This window comes from Sorex araneus, chromosome 4 (assembly GCF_027595985.1).
Source record: "Sorex araneus isolate mSorAra2 chromosome 4, mSorAra2.pri, whole genome shotgun sequence".
Lineage (NCBI taxonomy): Eukaryota > Metazoa > Chordata > Mammalia > Eulipotyphla > Soricidae > Sorex > Sorex araneus.
In genome coordinates, this window is record NC_073305.1 from 69,731,174 (window position 1) to 69,745,463 (window position 14,290).

Here is a 14,290-nt window from a genome sequence, read left to right on the forward strand (position 1 = left end):
ATTTCTCCTTGGGATACAGAAGCAAGGGCGAAGGGGTCAGTCACTTATTGTGATCAGGAGGGAAGGGATAAGACTTGCAGAGATTCAGTCCTTGAGTCCATCAATCGATGCCAGCATCTGCTGATGGCATGAGCTCTTGTTTCATGAAGAAAATGAACTCACATGCATTTTAAAGCTACTATTTAAAAACTGTAATGCCTAACCAAAATACACCCTGCCCTCTCTGCCCCCCATGAAAAACTGATCCCTGTCCTGTCAACAAAAAAATTGCAGATCTGCTGGGCGAGCCACTAGCCTCTGGCCAGTTGGGAATCCAAGTCAGGCCCTCACTGTTACATAGATATTTGTAAGATGTCCATGCTCTCTTCCTGGTGGCTGCTATTCTAAGTATGGTCGGAGGACTGATCTGACTGATTTGACCTAAGAGCCTATGAAGAACAGAGCATTTTTCTCACCCACCCTCAAACCAACTGAACTAGAATTTGCATTTTAAGAGACTCCAATGGGATTTGTATGCACAGTCAAGCCTGAGTCTCTAGACTAGACCTCCACACCCTGCTCTGTCACTCCCCTTAGACACCTGGAAGCAAAGCTGTAGTCTCTCTCCCCCGGAGGGTTCGGCCTCCACCTGCGACCACACTCCCTGCCTGGTCCCCTCGGCCAGCTCTACTTCCGTTATCCTGGAAACGCCCCCACTGCAGTGCCTGCCCTGCACAGTAGGTATGCCATAATAATATTCAGCTTTAAAATAATAATAATAATAATAATAATAATAATAAAAGGTACTCAAGAAACATGAGCTCCTTAATTCTGCCTTTGGCACTTTAGGAGTTGGGGATAGAGGCCCCTTGAGACAGACTGGGTCTCTTGCCTTGATGGAGCTTAGAGACAGAGAAACTAGCAGGAAAGTTGGAACTTTTCAAGACAGCTAAACCCGCAATGAGAAACGAGGCGCAGTAAGGAGGGCACCAGTGGGCAGTGGGGTGTGCCCAGGGGCCTGAGGGCTGGGGCTGGACCCTTCGGTGGCGCCGCGCGTGCTCCTGGGGGGAACCTGGCCCGTGTGAGGTTCAGCATCTGGATGGCCCTCTGCGACTGCCCCTCCCCTGAGAGATGTCCCGGGCGCGCGGTGGCAGAGCTCTGCTGCCGGGCCATCTCATAGAAGACGCCGGGGAAGGGGGTCCTTCCCTGGACCCCCAGGGCGGGCAGAGCTGCTGGAGAGCCAGACTTGGGAAAATTCGAATCGGGGCCCCGCCACGGACTGGGCGACCAGCCCGTGGACCTGCGGGTTCTGCTTCCTCGAGAACGGAGTGGGGGGTCCGGGCAGGGCCAACTTTGTGGCGACTGTGCACAGCTGGAGGGGAAGCGGACGCTCGCCAAGCTCCCCAGAACGCCGCCACCCACGCCCGGGGCGCCCCGGGTGCCGCCGGCGGAGGCTAGCTTTCCTCCCGCCGGGCCGGCGGGGTGCGGAGTGCGGGGGAGGCAGGCTCAGCCCGGCTCTGCCCGGGGGCCCAGCGCCCCCCTCCCAGGCCTCCCGACCCGGCCACTCCGGGCCGCCTCCCCCCGGCGCCCCGCCGCCGCCGTGACCCAGCGCAGGCGCCGGCCGCCGCCGCCGGACCCCCGTTACCTGGGGGTGACCTGTCGCCACCTCGCGTCCTGGGCCCTGCCTCCCGCCCCGCCGCCTTCCCGGCCCGGGCAGCCTCGGCGGGGCTGGCGGCGGCCGCGCGGCGCGCTCCGGCGGAGGGGAGGGGGCTCGGCGGCGGCGGCGGCGGCGGGCCCGGCGGGGGGCAGAGCCTAGAGGCGCGGCAGCGGCGGCGAAGGCGGCGGCGAAGGCGGAGGATGCGGGGCGCTGCGGGCGGCGGCGGCGGGGCCGTGTCCGCAGTGGAGCCCGCGGCGCAGGGAGTGGCCGTCGCCTCCTGCGCGCACCAGGGCTGAGATGGCGGCGGCGCGGCGGCGGCTCGGGGGGCTGCGGCGGGGCCGGCCGGGAGCGGGCTGAGCCCCCGCAGGGCGGGCGCGGCGCGGGAGCCGGGCCCGGGGCGGCCCCGCGGAGCCGAGCGGCGCGGCCGGGGCCGGCGGAGCCGGCGCGGGGGGCGCGGGGGGCGCGGGCGCGCGGCCCGGGGAGGCCGCGATGGCGAACGCCAGCGAGCCGGGCGGCGGCGGCGGCGGCGAGGCGGCCGCGCTGGGCCTCAAGCTGGCCACGCTCAGCCTGCTGCTGTGCGTGAGCCTGGCGGGCAACGTGCTGTTCGCGCTGCTCATCGTGCGGGAGCGGAGCCTGCACCGCGCCCCGTACTACCTGCTGCTCGACCTGTGCCTGGCCGACGGGCTGCGCGCGCTCGCCTGCCTCCCGGCCGTCATGCTGGCGGCGCGGCGGGCGGCGGCCGCGGCGGGGGCGCCGCCGGGCGCGCTGGGCTGCAAGCTGCTCGCCTTCCTGGCCGCGCTCTTCTGCTTCCACGCCGCCTTCCTGCTGCTGGGCGTGGGCGTCACGCGCTACCTGGCCATCGCGCACCACCGCTTCTACGCCGAGCGCCTGGCCGGCTGGCCGTGCGCCGCCATGCTGGTGTGCGCCGCCTGGGCGCTGGCGCTGGCCGCGGCCTTCCCGCCCGTGCTGGACGGCGGCGGCGGCGACGACGAGGACGCGCCCTGCGCCCTGGAGCAGCGGCCCGACGGCGCCCCCGGCGCGCTCGGCTTCCTGCTGCTGCTGGCCGTGGTGGTGGGCGCCACGCACCTCGTCTACCTCCGCCTGCTCTTCTTCATCCACGACCGCCGCAAGATGCGGCCCGCGCGCCTCGTGCCCGCCGTCAGCCACGACTGGACCTTCCACGGGCCCGGCGCCACCGGCCAGGCGGCCGCCAACTGGACGGCGGGCTTCGGCCGCGGGCCCACGCCGCCCGCGCTCGTGGGCATCCGGCCCGCGGGGCCCGGCCGCGGCGCGCGCCGCCTCCTCGTGCTCGAGGAGTTCAAGACCGAGAAGCGGCTGTGCAAGATGTTCTACGCCGTCACGCTGCTCTTCCTGCTGCTCTGGGGGCCCTACGTCGTGGCCAGCTACCTGCGGGTGCTGGTGCGGCCGGGCGCCGTCCCGCAGGCCTACCTGACGGCCTCCGTGTGGCTCACCTTCGCGCAGGCCGGCATCAACCCCGTCGTGTGCTTCCTCTTCAACCGCGAGCTGCGGGACTGCTTCCGGGCCCAGTTCCCCTGCTGCCAGAGCCCGCAGGCCGCCCAGGCCACGCTCCCCTGCGACCTGAAAGGCATCGGCTTATGAGGGGCCCGGACCACCTCTCCCCGCACCCGTCCTGTCTCCGGAATTCTCTCTTCACCCCCAGCCCCACCCCACCCCATCCCGACCCCCTCTTCCCTCTCCATTTCCTAAACTGCCTTCGAAATGACTCAGTGGGTGCAGCGCGTGGATTGTACAGACTCCTCCGGAGGAGGGAAGGGGGGGTGGGTGTTCCAGGTCCAGCCCAACCCAGTTCCGCGCCTTTGTCCTCCTGAATATGTTTTCATCCTGACAATAGGCCCTGGAGCCCTTTGTACCGGTACTGACGTCTTTTCTTCCCCGTGCTATTACTTTTCCTTTTCTAAAATAAAGGCTGAACTAATTTTCTTCATGCAACGTTTCCTAAAGACCATGGCCAGTTTTCTACAGAAGCTATTTTTGACAACCTCAAGTGGCATTACATTTTGCGGTGCAGAAGAGGAACCTTGGGGACTTCGCAAGTTCCATTTATTGAGGGTCTTCTGTTGGAGGCAGGAGAAAGGCGGGAGGGGGGTGGGCGGGCAGAAGGGAGGAGGCAGAGTGTCTAAAATGCCCTCTGAGTTGTCGGCCTTGAGCCTTGGAGTGCTTTGGAAGTAGGGAGCACTTTGTTCAGTGTTGACAGTGAATTTAAAGAGCATCAGTGGCAAGGCGCGTGTTTTGTTTTGTTTTTCCTTTAAAGCAGTTAACAGGATTTGTTTCCTACTGTATGCACATTACTGTATGCACAACTGCTCTCTGTATCATACCAATACTGAGTGGAAACATTTCTGTAAAATTGTAACTTTTAAAGAGTTAAAAAGTGTTTGGGTTAGTAATGGTGTGGAGAAACTCCTAAGTATTGCATGATTTTGTCTGTGCTGGTTATGGTTCATGGATTGGGAGGGCACTGAGAAGCGAAGTACTAAATGACAGTTGTTTAAGGTTTTGTGTGTCTTTTTTTGCCAATAAAACTTTAAATGATTTTGGGGACAGCTTGTGCTTTGAGAAGCCTGGTTTATTCTGTCTTAACCAATTTCCACTTTGAAAGTTGTTCTTTTATTCATGGTATAAATGAATTGAATAAATATGATACTCTTCTTCTATGAGACAAAGCATTTCCTTAAAATGTTTGCTAGGTTAAGCTGTGCTGTTCTACTGATGGTTGTTTTAAATTAATCACGAGAACTATAATTTTAAATATTTCTTTGTTAGACATTGCAATGTTAAACTGAAGACTAAATTCTGCAAGTACTGTATAATGTTTTTTGCTTATAATGCTACATTTTTATTAATGTACCTTCCGTTTTGAGGATTTATATCTGTATCTCTCTTTGCATTATACAAATATACCAGTATTTTCACTCTGGAGTGACTTTCTTGTTGCTGTTTTTATTTTAGGTTCTCCATGGCACTAATATGCATCTGAGCATGTCACTTGTGTTCTATTAGACTCTTAGTGCAAGCTGTTTAGTTTCAGATTTTGTCATTTGACCATCAGCATAGCCAAGATATTTGCAGCCTTGTTAAAATGCAAGACAAAGAGCCCAGGAGAGTACAGCAGTCACAGCACATGCCTGGCATGTGCCTAACCTGGGTTTGATTGCCAGCATCACTGAGCATGGTCTCCTAAGCATTGCCAGGGGCAGACCTGGAAGCCCCCACACAAAGGGTGGCCTGGATATCCCCAGCACCACAGGGCTAGAGCTGCACTCTGGGTCTGCTGCACTAAATTGCTGGTTGGCCAAGAATCACCTATGGGGGTCCCCAGATAGCTTAGGATCCCCCTTCCACTCAACCCACCTCACTACCCCACCAATGCAAGATTGAAAAAAACCTACCTGACTCTTGGACTTGGAAATAGGCCAAAGGGCAGGAGCATGTTCTTTGAGCTGGTTCCCTACACTCAGTACTTCTTCCCTGCAGTGTAGCTGGATATAGGCCAGGGGACTCCCCAGTTTTGAGCAGCACCAAAACATCAGGTATTGCATAACTGGGTTGAATACTGTCAGGAATAGCCGCTGGGATCTCCCCATACTGATAAGGAGCCCCCTTCCCAGATCTAAAAAAAAATTATGAAGCCACAGGAGTGGTGTCCAGGGTTTACTCCTGGCTCTGCACTCAAGGATCACTCCTGGAGGTGCTCAGGAGACCATGTCTCCTGAAAGCTGGGGATTGAACCCAGATCAGCTGCAGGCAAGGCAAATGCCCTGACTGCTATGCTATCTCTCCCCTGTACGTCTTATCTTTTAAAAGAAGCAGTGAAAATCTACTGCTTTTTAAAAAATGCACAGGGCCTGAAGAGAGAGTCCAAGGAGGCCATAGCCATGACACTGGTTTGAATCCTGGTACCACATATGATCCCTGAGTACCTCCCGGTGTGGCCCCTGAGCACAGTCAGCAGTGACCCCTAAACACTGCCCAGTGTACCCCCTAAAATAATAAAACTTTAAAATAAATGCAAAAGGAAAGTGTGAGCAAGTGAACCCTTTAGATAAGCTTTTTTAATGAATGCAGTAAATATATTGAAATTTATTTCGGTGGAACACAATATAACTACTACGTGTTCAAGAGGGAGAAGTCGTAAGAAGAGCCAGTGACCAGTTTAGTAAGTGACCAGCTTAGTAAGTGTCCAGCATTATTTTGTTTTGTCAGGAAAAGTCCATCAGATTGTGTAGACAGCTTCATCTTTGAAAACTTTTCCCTCAGTCATAAGAACTGAAGAGTGTTCATTTCCCATGGGCCATGAGCGACCTCAGCAACCTCAGCTAACCAAGCATCAGGGCAGGGCAGACAGTTCTCTCTCCTCTGGCCCACTCAAATCACCCAGGTTCAAAGATTAGAGGCTCCCAAGCTCACTGCTCGTGGGAGCACTGAGTCTACTAGCTCAGGACCCTGCCATCTGCCAGGGCCAGCATGTAGGCACGCGTGGCCCTGACTTCTGGAATATTTTTTCAAAGGAGAACCTGTGAAGTCAGAGATTCTTGAACTTTCAACACTCAAATGAAATAAGAATTGTCTTAAGTGTAGGCAGGACCCCAGAAGGAGCAATATTGAGCAGGTTTCCAAACTGCTCGAAGGCACTGTGGAGACATGCTTTCCTTTAGACATCATGTATACAAATGTGGTTTGGTTCGATTTGATTTGATTCCAGTTAGATGAGGCAACTCCCGAAGTGAGTTAAGTTGAACTTAATGAGAAACAATAGCCAAGTGTAAGAGAAAAGGAGTAAGAGATGCAGAGAAATAAGTGGAGGGAAGAGCATTTTGAGGCAAAAGCCCTCATATTCCTAATATTTGGGGAAATCAATGAGTTTGGGAACGCAAACTTTCTTAAAACCATTAAGAAAAACATTGTTTCAGAATATTTATTGTCCTTTGGGGGTCACACCCGGTGATGCTCAGGGGTAACTCCTTGCTCTGCACTCAGGAATTACTCCTGGCAGTGCTCAGGGGACCATATGGGATGCCAGAGATTGAACTCAGGTGGGCCTCTTACAAGGCAAAAGCCCTACCCACTGGTCTATCACTCCGACCCCAGAATATTTATCTTGCCAATCTAAGGATAATGTACTTGGGAAGAAGTCCATTAAAATATTCCGTTTGGGGATCAGAGAGATAGTACAGCAGAGTAGGGTGCTAGCCTTGCCCAGAGTCAACCTGGATCCAATCCTGAGCATCCCATATGGTCCCCTAGAGCCCACGAGGAGTGATCCCTTAATGCAGAGCCAAGAGTGAGCCCTGAGCACAGCTTAGTGCGGCCCCAAAACTAATAACAACAAGAGCTACTTTCATTCTAGGCAGGAGAGATAGTAGAGCCATTAAGGCACTTGACTTGCATATGACTTACCTGGGTTCCATCCCTCATGCCCCTTGTGGTCACCTCGTCAGCTGGGAGACATCCCTGAGTGCAAAGTGAGGGGTAATCCTTGAGCACAACTGGGTGTGGCCCCATAACAACACAAACACAAACAAAAAATTAGTATTTTATTTGTTACTAAATTTAGCACATACTATACCACCACACACACACACACACACAACCAGTGAGATGAGTTGTCACTGTACTTGGCCCACTTTGAAGCAATAGAAAATATTGCTTATTTTCTATTAATAAAAATATATTTACCTACATATACTGGAATAGGTTTCTTAAAAAGAGCATTTCTTAGGTCTTTTGATACTTTATGGAATAGATATAAAATAATTATAGAAAATATCATTTTCTAAAAACTAGAAAACTTTTAAAAACTATAAAACTTTAAAAACTATTTTTAAAACTACATGGAAATATAGTTTTCCACGTCATGTTTTTGTTTGGGGGCCACACACGGCAGTGCTCAGGTTCACTTCTAGTGGGGTTCGGGAGACTATATGTGATACTGGGGCCTTACTATACTATTTCTATGGTCCTTGACCATAGAAATATCTCAAGTATGGACAGAGAACAAATCATTAAATTAATATTGAGTGTGTGTATTCACTTCTCAGTTTTGTTAAATCATCACTTTGGGCATCTCTATTTCAAACTCATGTTATTGCATCTAGGTGTAGACAGAACAGACTCCCATTTCACTAGCATTTTAAGTTTGTATCAAGAGGAGCTGGGTTTATAAAATTCAGTTGACCCAAAGGATTACTATTCATTCCCTTGGCAGATCAATCATTCAGCGTGACCTTCTGAGACCACTGAAATTCCAGACCTCATCTTTCGAAGGGTGGCATGAATCATAGGAAGCCCACCCATATCCTACTGTTGTGTCAGTATTCTCTGTACCATTTAGAAACTGGAGTAAATAGCAGTAAAGCAAAAATTCTAAGGAATTCTTTGTGCCTTTTCTCCTATTTTGACAAGACTCTGGAGGAATCTAATCAGGTTAATAAAAAATACTCTCGTCCCTCCTTCTCCTTTTCAGGTGTTTTTGATGGGAATGTGATCATAGAATCTGATACTTGATAGTTGGATATACAGCAGCCATACTGCAACCATGAGAAAAAGATGCTCTCAAGATAATAAAGATAACAGCCCAGAAAAATTATTTTTTTAAACAGCAGGCATCTATTTCTATATTTTTCAGCTCATAAGAAAAAAAACTTCCTATCTCTAAATTTCTGGTTTCAAGGTAGAAACCATCATTGTTTCAGGCACTAACACTTATTTTTATTTTTTAATGAATCACAGTGAAAGGCAGTTACAAACTTTCATGACTACGTTTCAGTCATACAATGTTGAGTACCCATCCCTCCACCAGTGCCCATTCTCCACCACCAACTTTCCTAGTATCCCTCCCTCCACCCCCACCCCTTTCCACTTCTGCCTCTGTGGCAGGCACATTCCCTCTTACTCTCTCCTTTTGGGTGTTACGGTTTGTAATACAGGTATTAAACAGCCATTGTGTTTGGTCTATAGTCTACTTTCAGCATGCATCTACCATCCTGAGCGAGCCCTCCAACCATCATTTACTTAGTGATCCCTTCTCTATCCCAGCTGCCGTTTCCCCCATCACATGAGACTGACTTTCAAGCCATGGAGTGGTCCTCCTGGCCCCTATATCTACTATCCTTAGGTGTTAGTCTCCTATTATGTTACTTTATATTCCACAAATGAGTACAGTCATTCTATGTCTGTCCCTCTCTTTCTGACTCATTTCACTCAGCATGATACTCTCCATGTCCATCTACTTATATGCAAATTTCACGATTTCATCTTTTCTAACAGCCACATAGTATTCCATTGTGTAGGTATACAAAGTTTCTTTAACCAGTCATCTGTTCTCAGGCACTCAGGTCTATTTCTAGATTCTGGCTATTGTAAATAGTGTTGCAATAAATATACAAGTGCAGATGTCATTTCTACTATACTTTTTTACATCTCTGGGATATATTCCAAGAAGTGGTATTGCTGGGTCAAATGGGAGCTCAATTTTTAGTTTTTTGAGAAACATTCATATTGTTTTTCAAAAAATGCTGAACCAGTCAGCATTCCCACCAGCAATGAAGGAGAGTCCCTTTCTCCCCACATCCACCGCTTGCTTTTGTTCTTTCGGATGTGTAGGCACTAACATTTAGAAACCTGCAATTTGATGTACAATTAACTGAAACAATACTTAACATTTCTTCACTCCTTCCATAGCTTTGATAGGTATTATTGATTTCCTAGAAGCATATACACAAATTTGAAAAAAGAAAAATTAAGACTCTTTTTTTCTTTCACTTTGTTCAACTATCATTTAGCCTGCTATTAACTGATAAGTCAACCTGGATCTTGAACATAGCAATATAAATTTGATTGTTTTGTTTTGTTTTGGGGCCACCTCTGGCTCTGTGCTCAGGGATAACCCCCGGAAGGATTGAGGTACCATATAAAGTTCCAGGGATTGAGCCCAGCATTAATTGCATGCAAGGCAAGTAAGTGTCCTACACACTGTACTATCTCTTGAGCCCTAAATTCGATTCCTTAGACCTAAATAAATCTCAAATATTAAAATGTACCACTTGTTCATTTTTCTTTATGTGCCCCAAGTATGAAACAGCTCTGACCACCAGGCTACGATGAGCAAAGGACCATCTGCTTTGCCTCTGGCTGATAAAGGAACAAAACCACCAATGACGTATCTCTGCCTATTGCCTTATAATAATAAGGCTAATTATTTATAATTGTTTTTTAAGGAACATTATTATCAGTTTATATTAACATTAAAAAAATGTTGAGAGAGCCACAGCTGGTGGTGCTCAGGGACCACATGTGGTGACAGGGATCAAACTGGAGTCTGCTGAATGAAAGGCAATAACTTAACCCTTGTAATATCTCTCTGACTTTTAATAGTATAAATCTAATTTCAAGAATCTGAGAAACTACAATGAATTCCTCTAATCAACAGGTACTTAGATAAACTGACAAGGATCAGGGCTCTGTTGGCCAGTGCAGGGTCCAAAGAGACAAAGTCCAAGTCCCTCTGCTAAAGAGTCAGCCACTAATTGAGAAACTGAGCAAATATACTTCTGTGTAAGAGCAACACCAACACCAACACACACACACACACACACACACACACACACACACACACACACACACACACACACACAGGATAAATGCTGAAGGAGAGATCCTGATAAAGAGCATGTTGTTGAGAGACATGTAAACATTATAAACAGGGCTCTGGAGTGGGGCCTTAGTGTTCTGTCATCTCTGGTTACCCATCCTAGGAAAAAAGGAGAAATGTGAAAGTGGAAGCAAACGGTGCAGCTCCATCTGTCCCCTCCTCCTAGGTCCTTCCTTACATGTCTTTCTTCTCCCATGTGCTCCTCACTCAAGAGCCCACATTCAGAATAAATGTCTAAAGCCATAAAACTCTCTTTCAAGTTTTCTGTTATGGTTCTAGCAAATGTTCAGGCACCAACAAGAAAGGCCAACATTTTCAAACAGCGAGTTTGTTCCAGAAAATCTATCTGAGAGAAAAGCCAGTGTTATCAAGAAACAGCAGACTGTTGGATTACATGGGGTTGTCCTTGCTCCTCCCACAGGGAGCTTAGGTTTATTGAGTTGCTCCCACAACAGTGCTCCTGAGGCACACCCAATTCCATCAAGCACTAATAATCCTATGTTGCTTTCTCTTTCCTTTATGTCATTTGCCTGGTTTAGCAGTGTCCTTTTTGTATAGACACAGACAGACAGTTGATACTATGCTTTTGTAACATGAGAGTTAATTGACTCCAAATAATATTTACACAGCCAAGGACTGAACACATAGATAATCAGTTGAGGCACTTGCCTCTCATGTGATTGACCTGTTTCAGCTCCTGACCACCACATGGTCCCCCCATCCTCTCTAGAAATCATCATCCCTGAGCACTGCCAGGTGCAGCCTCAAAATAAAGCAAGAATAAATAAAAAATACTGCCCCATTCTTCTCCAAAAGGAAGGGACAAGCATCGGGTCTATACTAGAAAGAAAGGTGTTTCATGCATTTGGTCAAGCAAAATGAATTGGGCATGGTTTAGTAGGTATTCAATCCATCCTAAATCTTGATTACAGGTATTTAGATAAATAGCTTGAATTTTATAGCTGAAATCTTGAAGATACTCCAAATAACACATGCAAAAAAATGTTTTGAATTGCAATGTCAAGGCATAAATCCAAATTTTTTATTTCTCAGTAACATTAAGGATATTAAAGCTATCCTTATTGTTTTATAGGAGAAATAATTTAGTCCTGTATAAATGAAGTTTTAAGTGATCAGTCTACTTAAGAGAACATGTAAGATGTTGGAAATGTACATTAAAAAAATTCCAAAAGACATTTATATCACCTGAATTGTGCCAGTCTGAGTAGTTTCCTAGGATGGGAATCTTATCTTCTGTCAGGAAAACCAATAAACACATGTTGTTTCTTGTTTATACCCCAAATATGCAATATATTGGTTCATTTGCCCAAAGATACAGATATTCTGTAATTTTAAGGGCTTTTAAAAATTATTAAAACTTTAATGCTGACTTAACACATGCCTTATTAAAATATTCTCTAGAGGCCACCAAATTGAAAATGCACAAGATAAAACTTTCCCTCATCTTCTCCGTGTGGCAGCATATAATTTCCCCCTTTACTTTTCCCTCCATATGTTCTCTCATAAATTTTCTCAGTATTGACTAAGGTTTATGACAATGTGCTCAGTAGCAGAGGAAGATGGGAAAGAAACACCTTTTTGAAGGCATTCAATTCTGCAGTGATATAAAGAGAATAGCTATAAGTGTGTAAGCCTTTTAATCCATAGTCACGATCGGTTTAATTTACATATCTATCTTGAGGAATTATGGGATACACTGAGCTATTTCTAGAAGTTGATTTGCATAATTGTTTTAATCCTTTGTGAGTATGGTGACATGTGGTCTGACAAAAGTTTTCTTTTTAATTTATAGATTATCTTAAAAGTTTCATAAAAAGAACAGAACAAAACATCTTTAGATATATTTTAATAAGACATATATTAATATTCAATATACCTCCATTGAAAGCATAGTTAAACAAAAGTGTGACTGGTCTTTTGCTAATAACATATTACTTTTTGCTAGTTGGAAAACATTGGAAGTTTGCCATTTAAAACATGTTTTAATGTATATCTTTTTCTATATAGAATGTATATCTTTTTCTATAAGAAGATCTTGGGCAACACTAAAATTCATTTAAGCCTCCTACAAGAATTTACAGTTGTTATGGGCTACAGAAACTTTCTTAGGGTCAGTATGGCTTAATTTGTGCCTAGATCTCTGAGTTTGGAACAGTGGCAACAAGAAATTGATTTTTACCTTTTCTTATTGTTCAGAATATGGGTGCTTTCGTACCAAAGTACAGAAGTTTAATCATCTCTTACTTGAAGATCATTCCTCTGCTGAGCTAACAACTCAGCTCTCATTTCAGTACTGTGATAAAGAGAAAGCTTCCATTTTAGTTATTTGACCACTGACAGCTCTAGCACACTTCCTCCCTTTCCTTTGTGCTCCTACCTTGACTAGCCAGTCCCAGAAGGCAAGTCTCTCAGCCCTTTGTCCTGGCCACAATAAAAGCTAAAGCCAAGAAAATCGCCTTGATGTTACCAATTGAGCTGACTTGAGCCTATTCTGTCCTGACCAGAAACCCTCCTGATGGAATACAACTTGTCATATTATCTTGATGTGATGCCATCAGTTCGGATGGGGCGAGGTCCCACCTCATCTGAGGCAATTGTTAAACATAAGAACAGGGGTTGGAGGAATAGTATAGTGGGGAGGGCACTTGCTTGCATGCAGCTGACCTGGGTTTGATCCCTGGAATCCTATATCCTCCAAGTCCCACCAGGAGTGATTCCTTAGCAGCAGGGTATTGCCCCAAAACCAAAAACAGCAACAAAATTTTTAAAAGAAACAAAGTAAAATATAAGGCATGACAAAGTAATGTATTGTTGAACAAAAAATTATCCTTTGTATTGGTTAGGGTAGTTTAGAACAAAGAGTCTTCAGAGTTTTCTACTGTCAACCTCTTTTCACCCAAAAAAGGTAACATGGGCTAGTGCTGGTAGGACTACACTTTGGATTACAAGCTTGATTTTGAATTAATTTTTGGTCATCTTGCGTTCAGAAATCTTTTACTATTGCCAATTTGTTTTGCAACTTCCACCTTCTGTTAAGCTACCCTGTGGGGTTTGTGTGGAGCAGCGACCCTCAGTTGAGAAAGCTGGGTTTAGAGAAACCTCAAATAAAAGCTGTCAGGACCAGAGCAAGAGTGGAGAGTCCAAGCCTCTTGCCTTGCATGTGGTCAACATTGCTCATGCTCCTCATGGTTCCCTGAGCATTGCAGGGAGTGGTTCCCAAGCACAGAGTTTGGAGTAACCCTCACGCAGTTATCACTAATCTGTGAACACTGTTAGGTGTAGCCCAAACCCACCCACCCACCCAATGATGGGGAGTAAAGGAGAAAAATGAAGCCACTAAGTTTAATATAGGAGAGTACAGGACAGTGATTAAGGCACTTGCCTTCCACGTGGCCCATCTTGTCCCACATATGGGTTCCCTGAGCAACACCTCTGACCACTGATGAGTGTAGCCCACTCTACCCCCAGTTCTTTTTCTCTTTTTTTTTTTTTTTTTTGCTTTTTTTGGGTCACACCCAACGGTTACTCCTGGCTCATGCACTCAGGAATTACTCCTGGTGGTGCTCAGGGGACCATATGGGATGCTGGGAATCGAACCTGGGTCACCCGAGTGCAAGGCAAACACCCTACCAGCTGTGCTATGGCTCCAGCCTCCCCCGCCCCTATTCTTACTTAAAAAAAAAAAGTGGTTTGTTTGTCTGGTGTTTGGAAACTACTTCAGGAAATCAACCAGGAACCGGCTGGTGGATCGGCTCTACCATCTTCCCCAAGTGTTTTCATTCTCAGGGACTACAATAAGCAGAGCTGAATCCTGGATGCAGTTTTGCAGCGGAGAACCAGCCTAGGGCAGTTTTCCTTTAAGTAAATGAGGCAGATCACTTCTGTTAACAACCATCACTAAGAGCTTAGTCATTTGACTACACCTAACCTAGGACAGCTGT

At 47.3% G+C, this 14,290-nt stretch overlaps 1 protein-coding gene across 1 annotated transcript; it reads left to right on the forward strand.

Moving 5' to 3' along the window:
* Positions 1 to 2,092: 2,092 nt before the first annotated feature.
* Positions 2,093 to 4,597, forward strand: GPR27 (G protein-coupled receptor 27). The gene has a single exon (XM_055137070.1). It carries the CDS (start codon positions 2,126 to 2,128, stop codon positions 3,254 to 3,256), a length of 1,131 nt encoding a protein of 376 aa, XP_054993045.1. The 5' UTR covers positions 2,093 to 2,125; the 3' UTR covers positions 3,257 to 4,597.
* Positions 4,598 to 14,290: the final 9,693 nt, after the last annotated feature.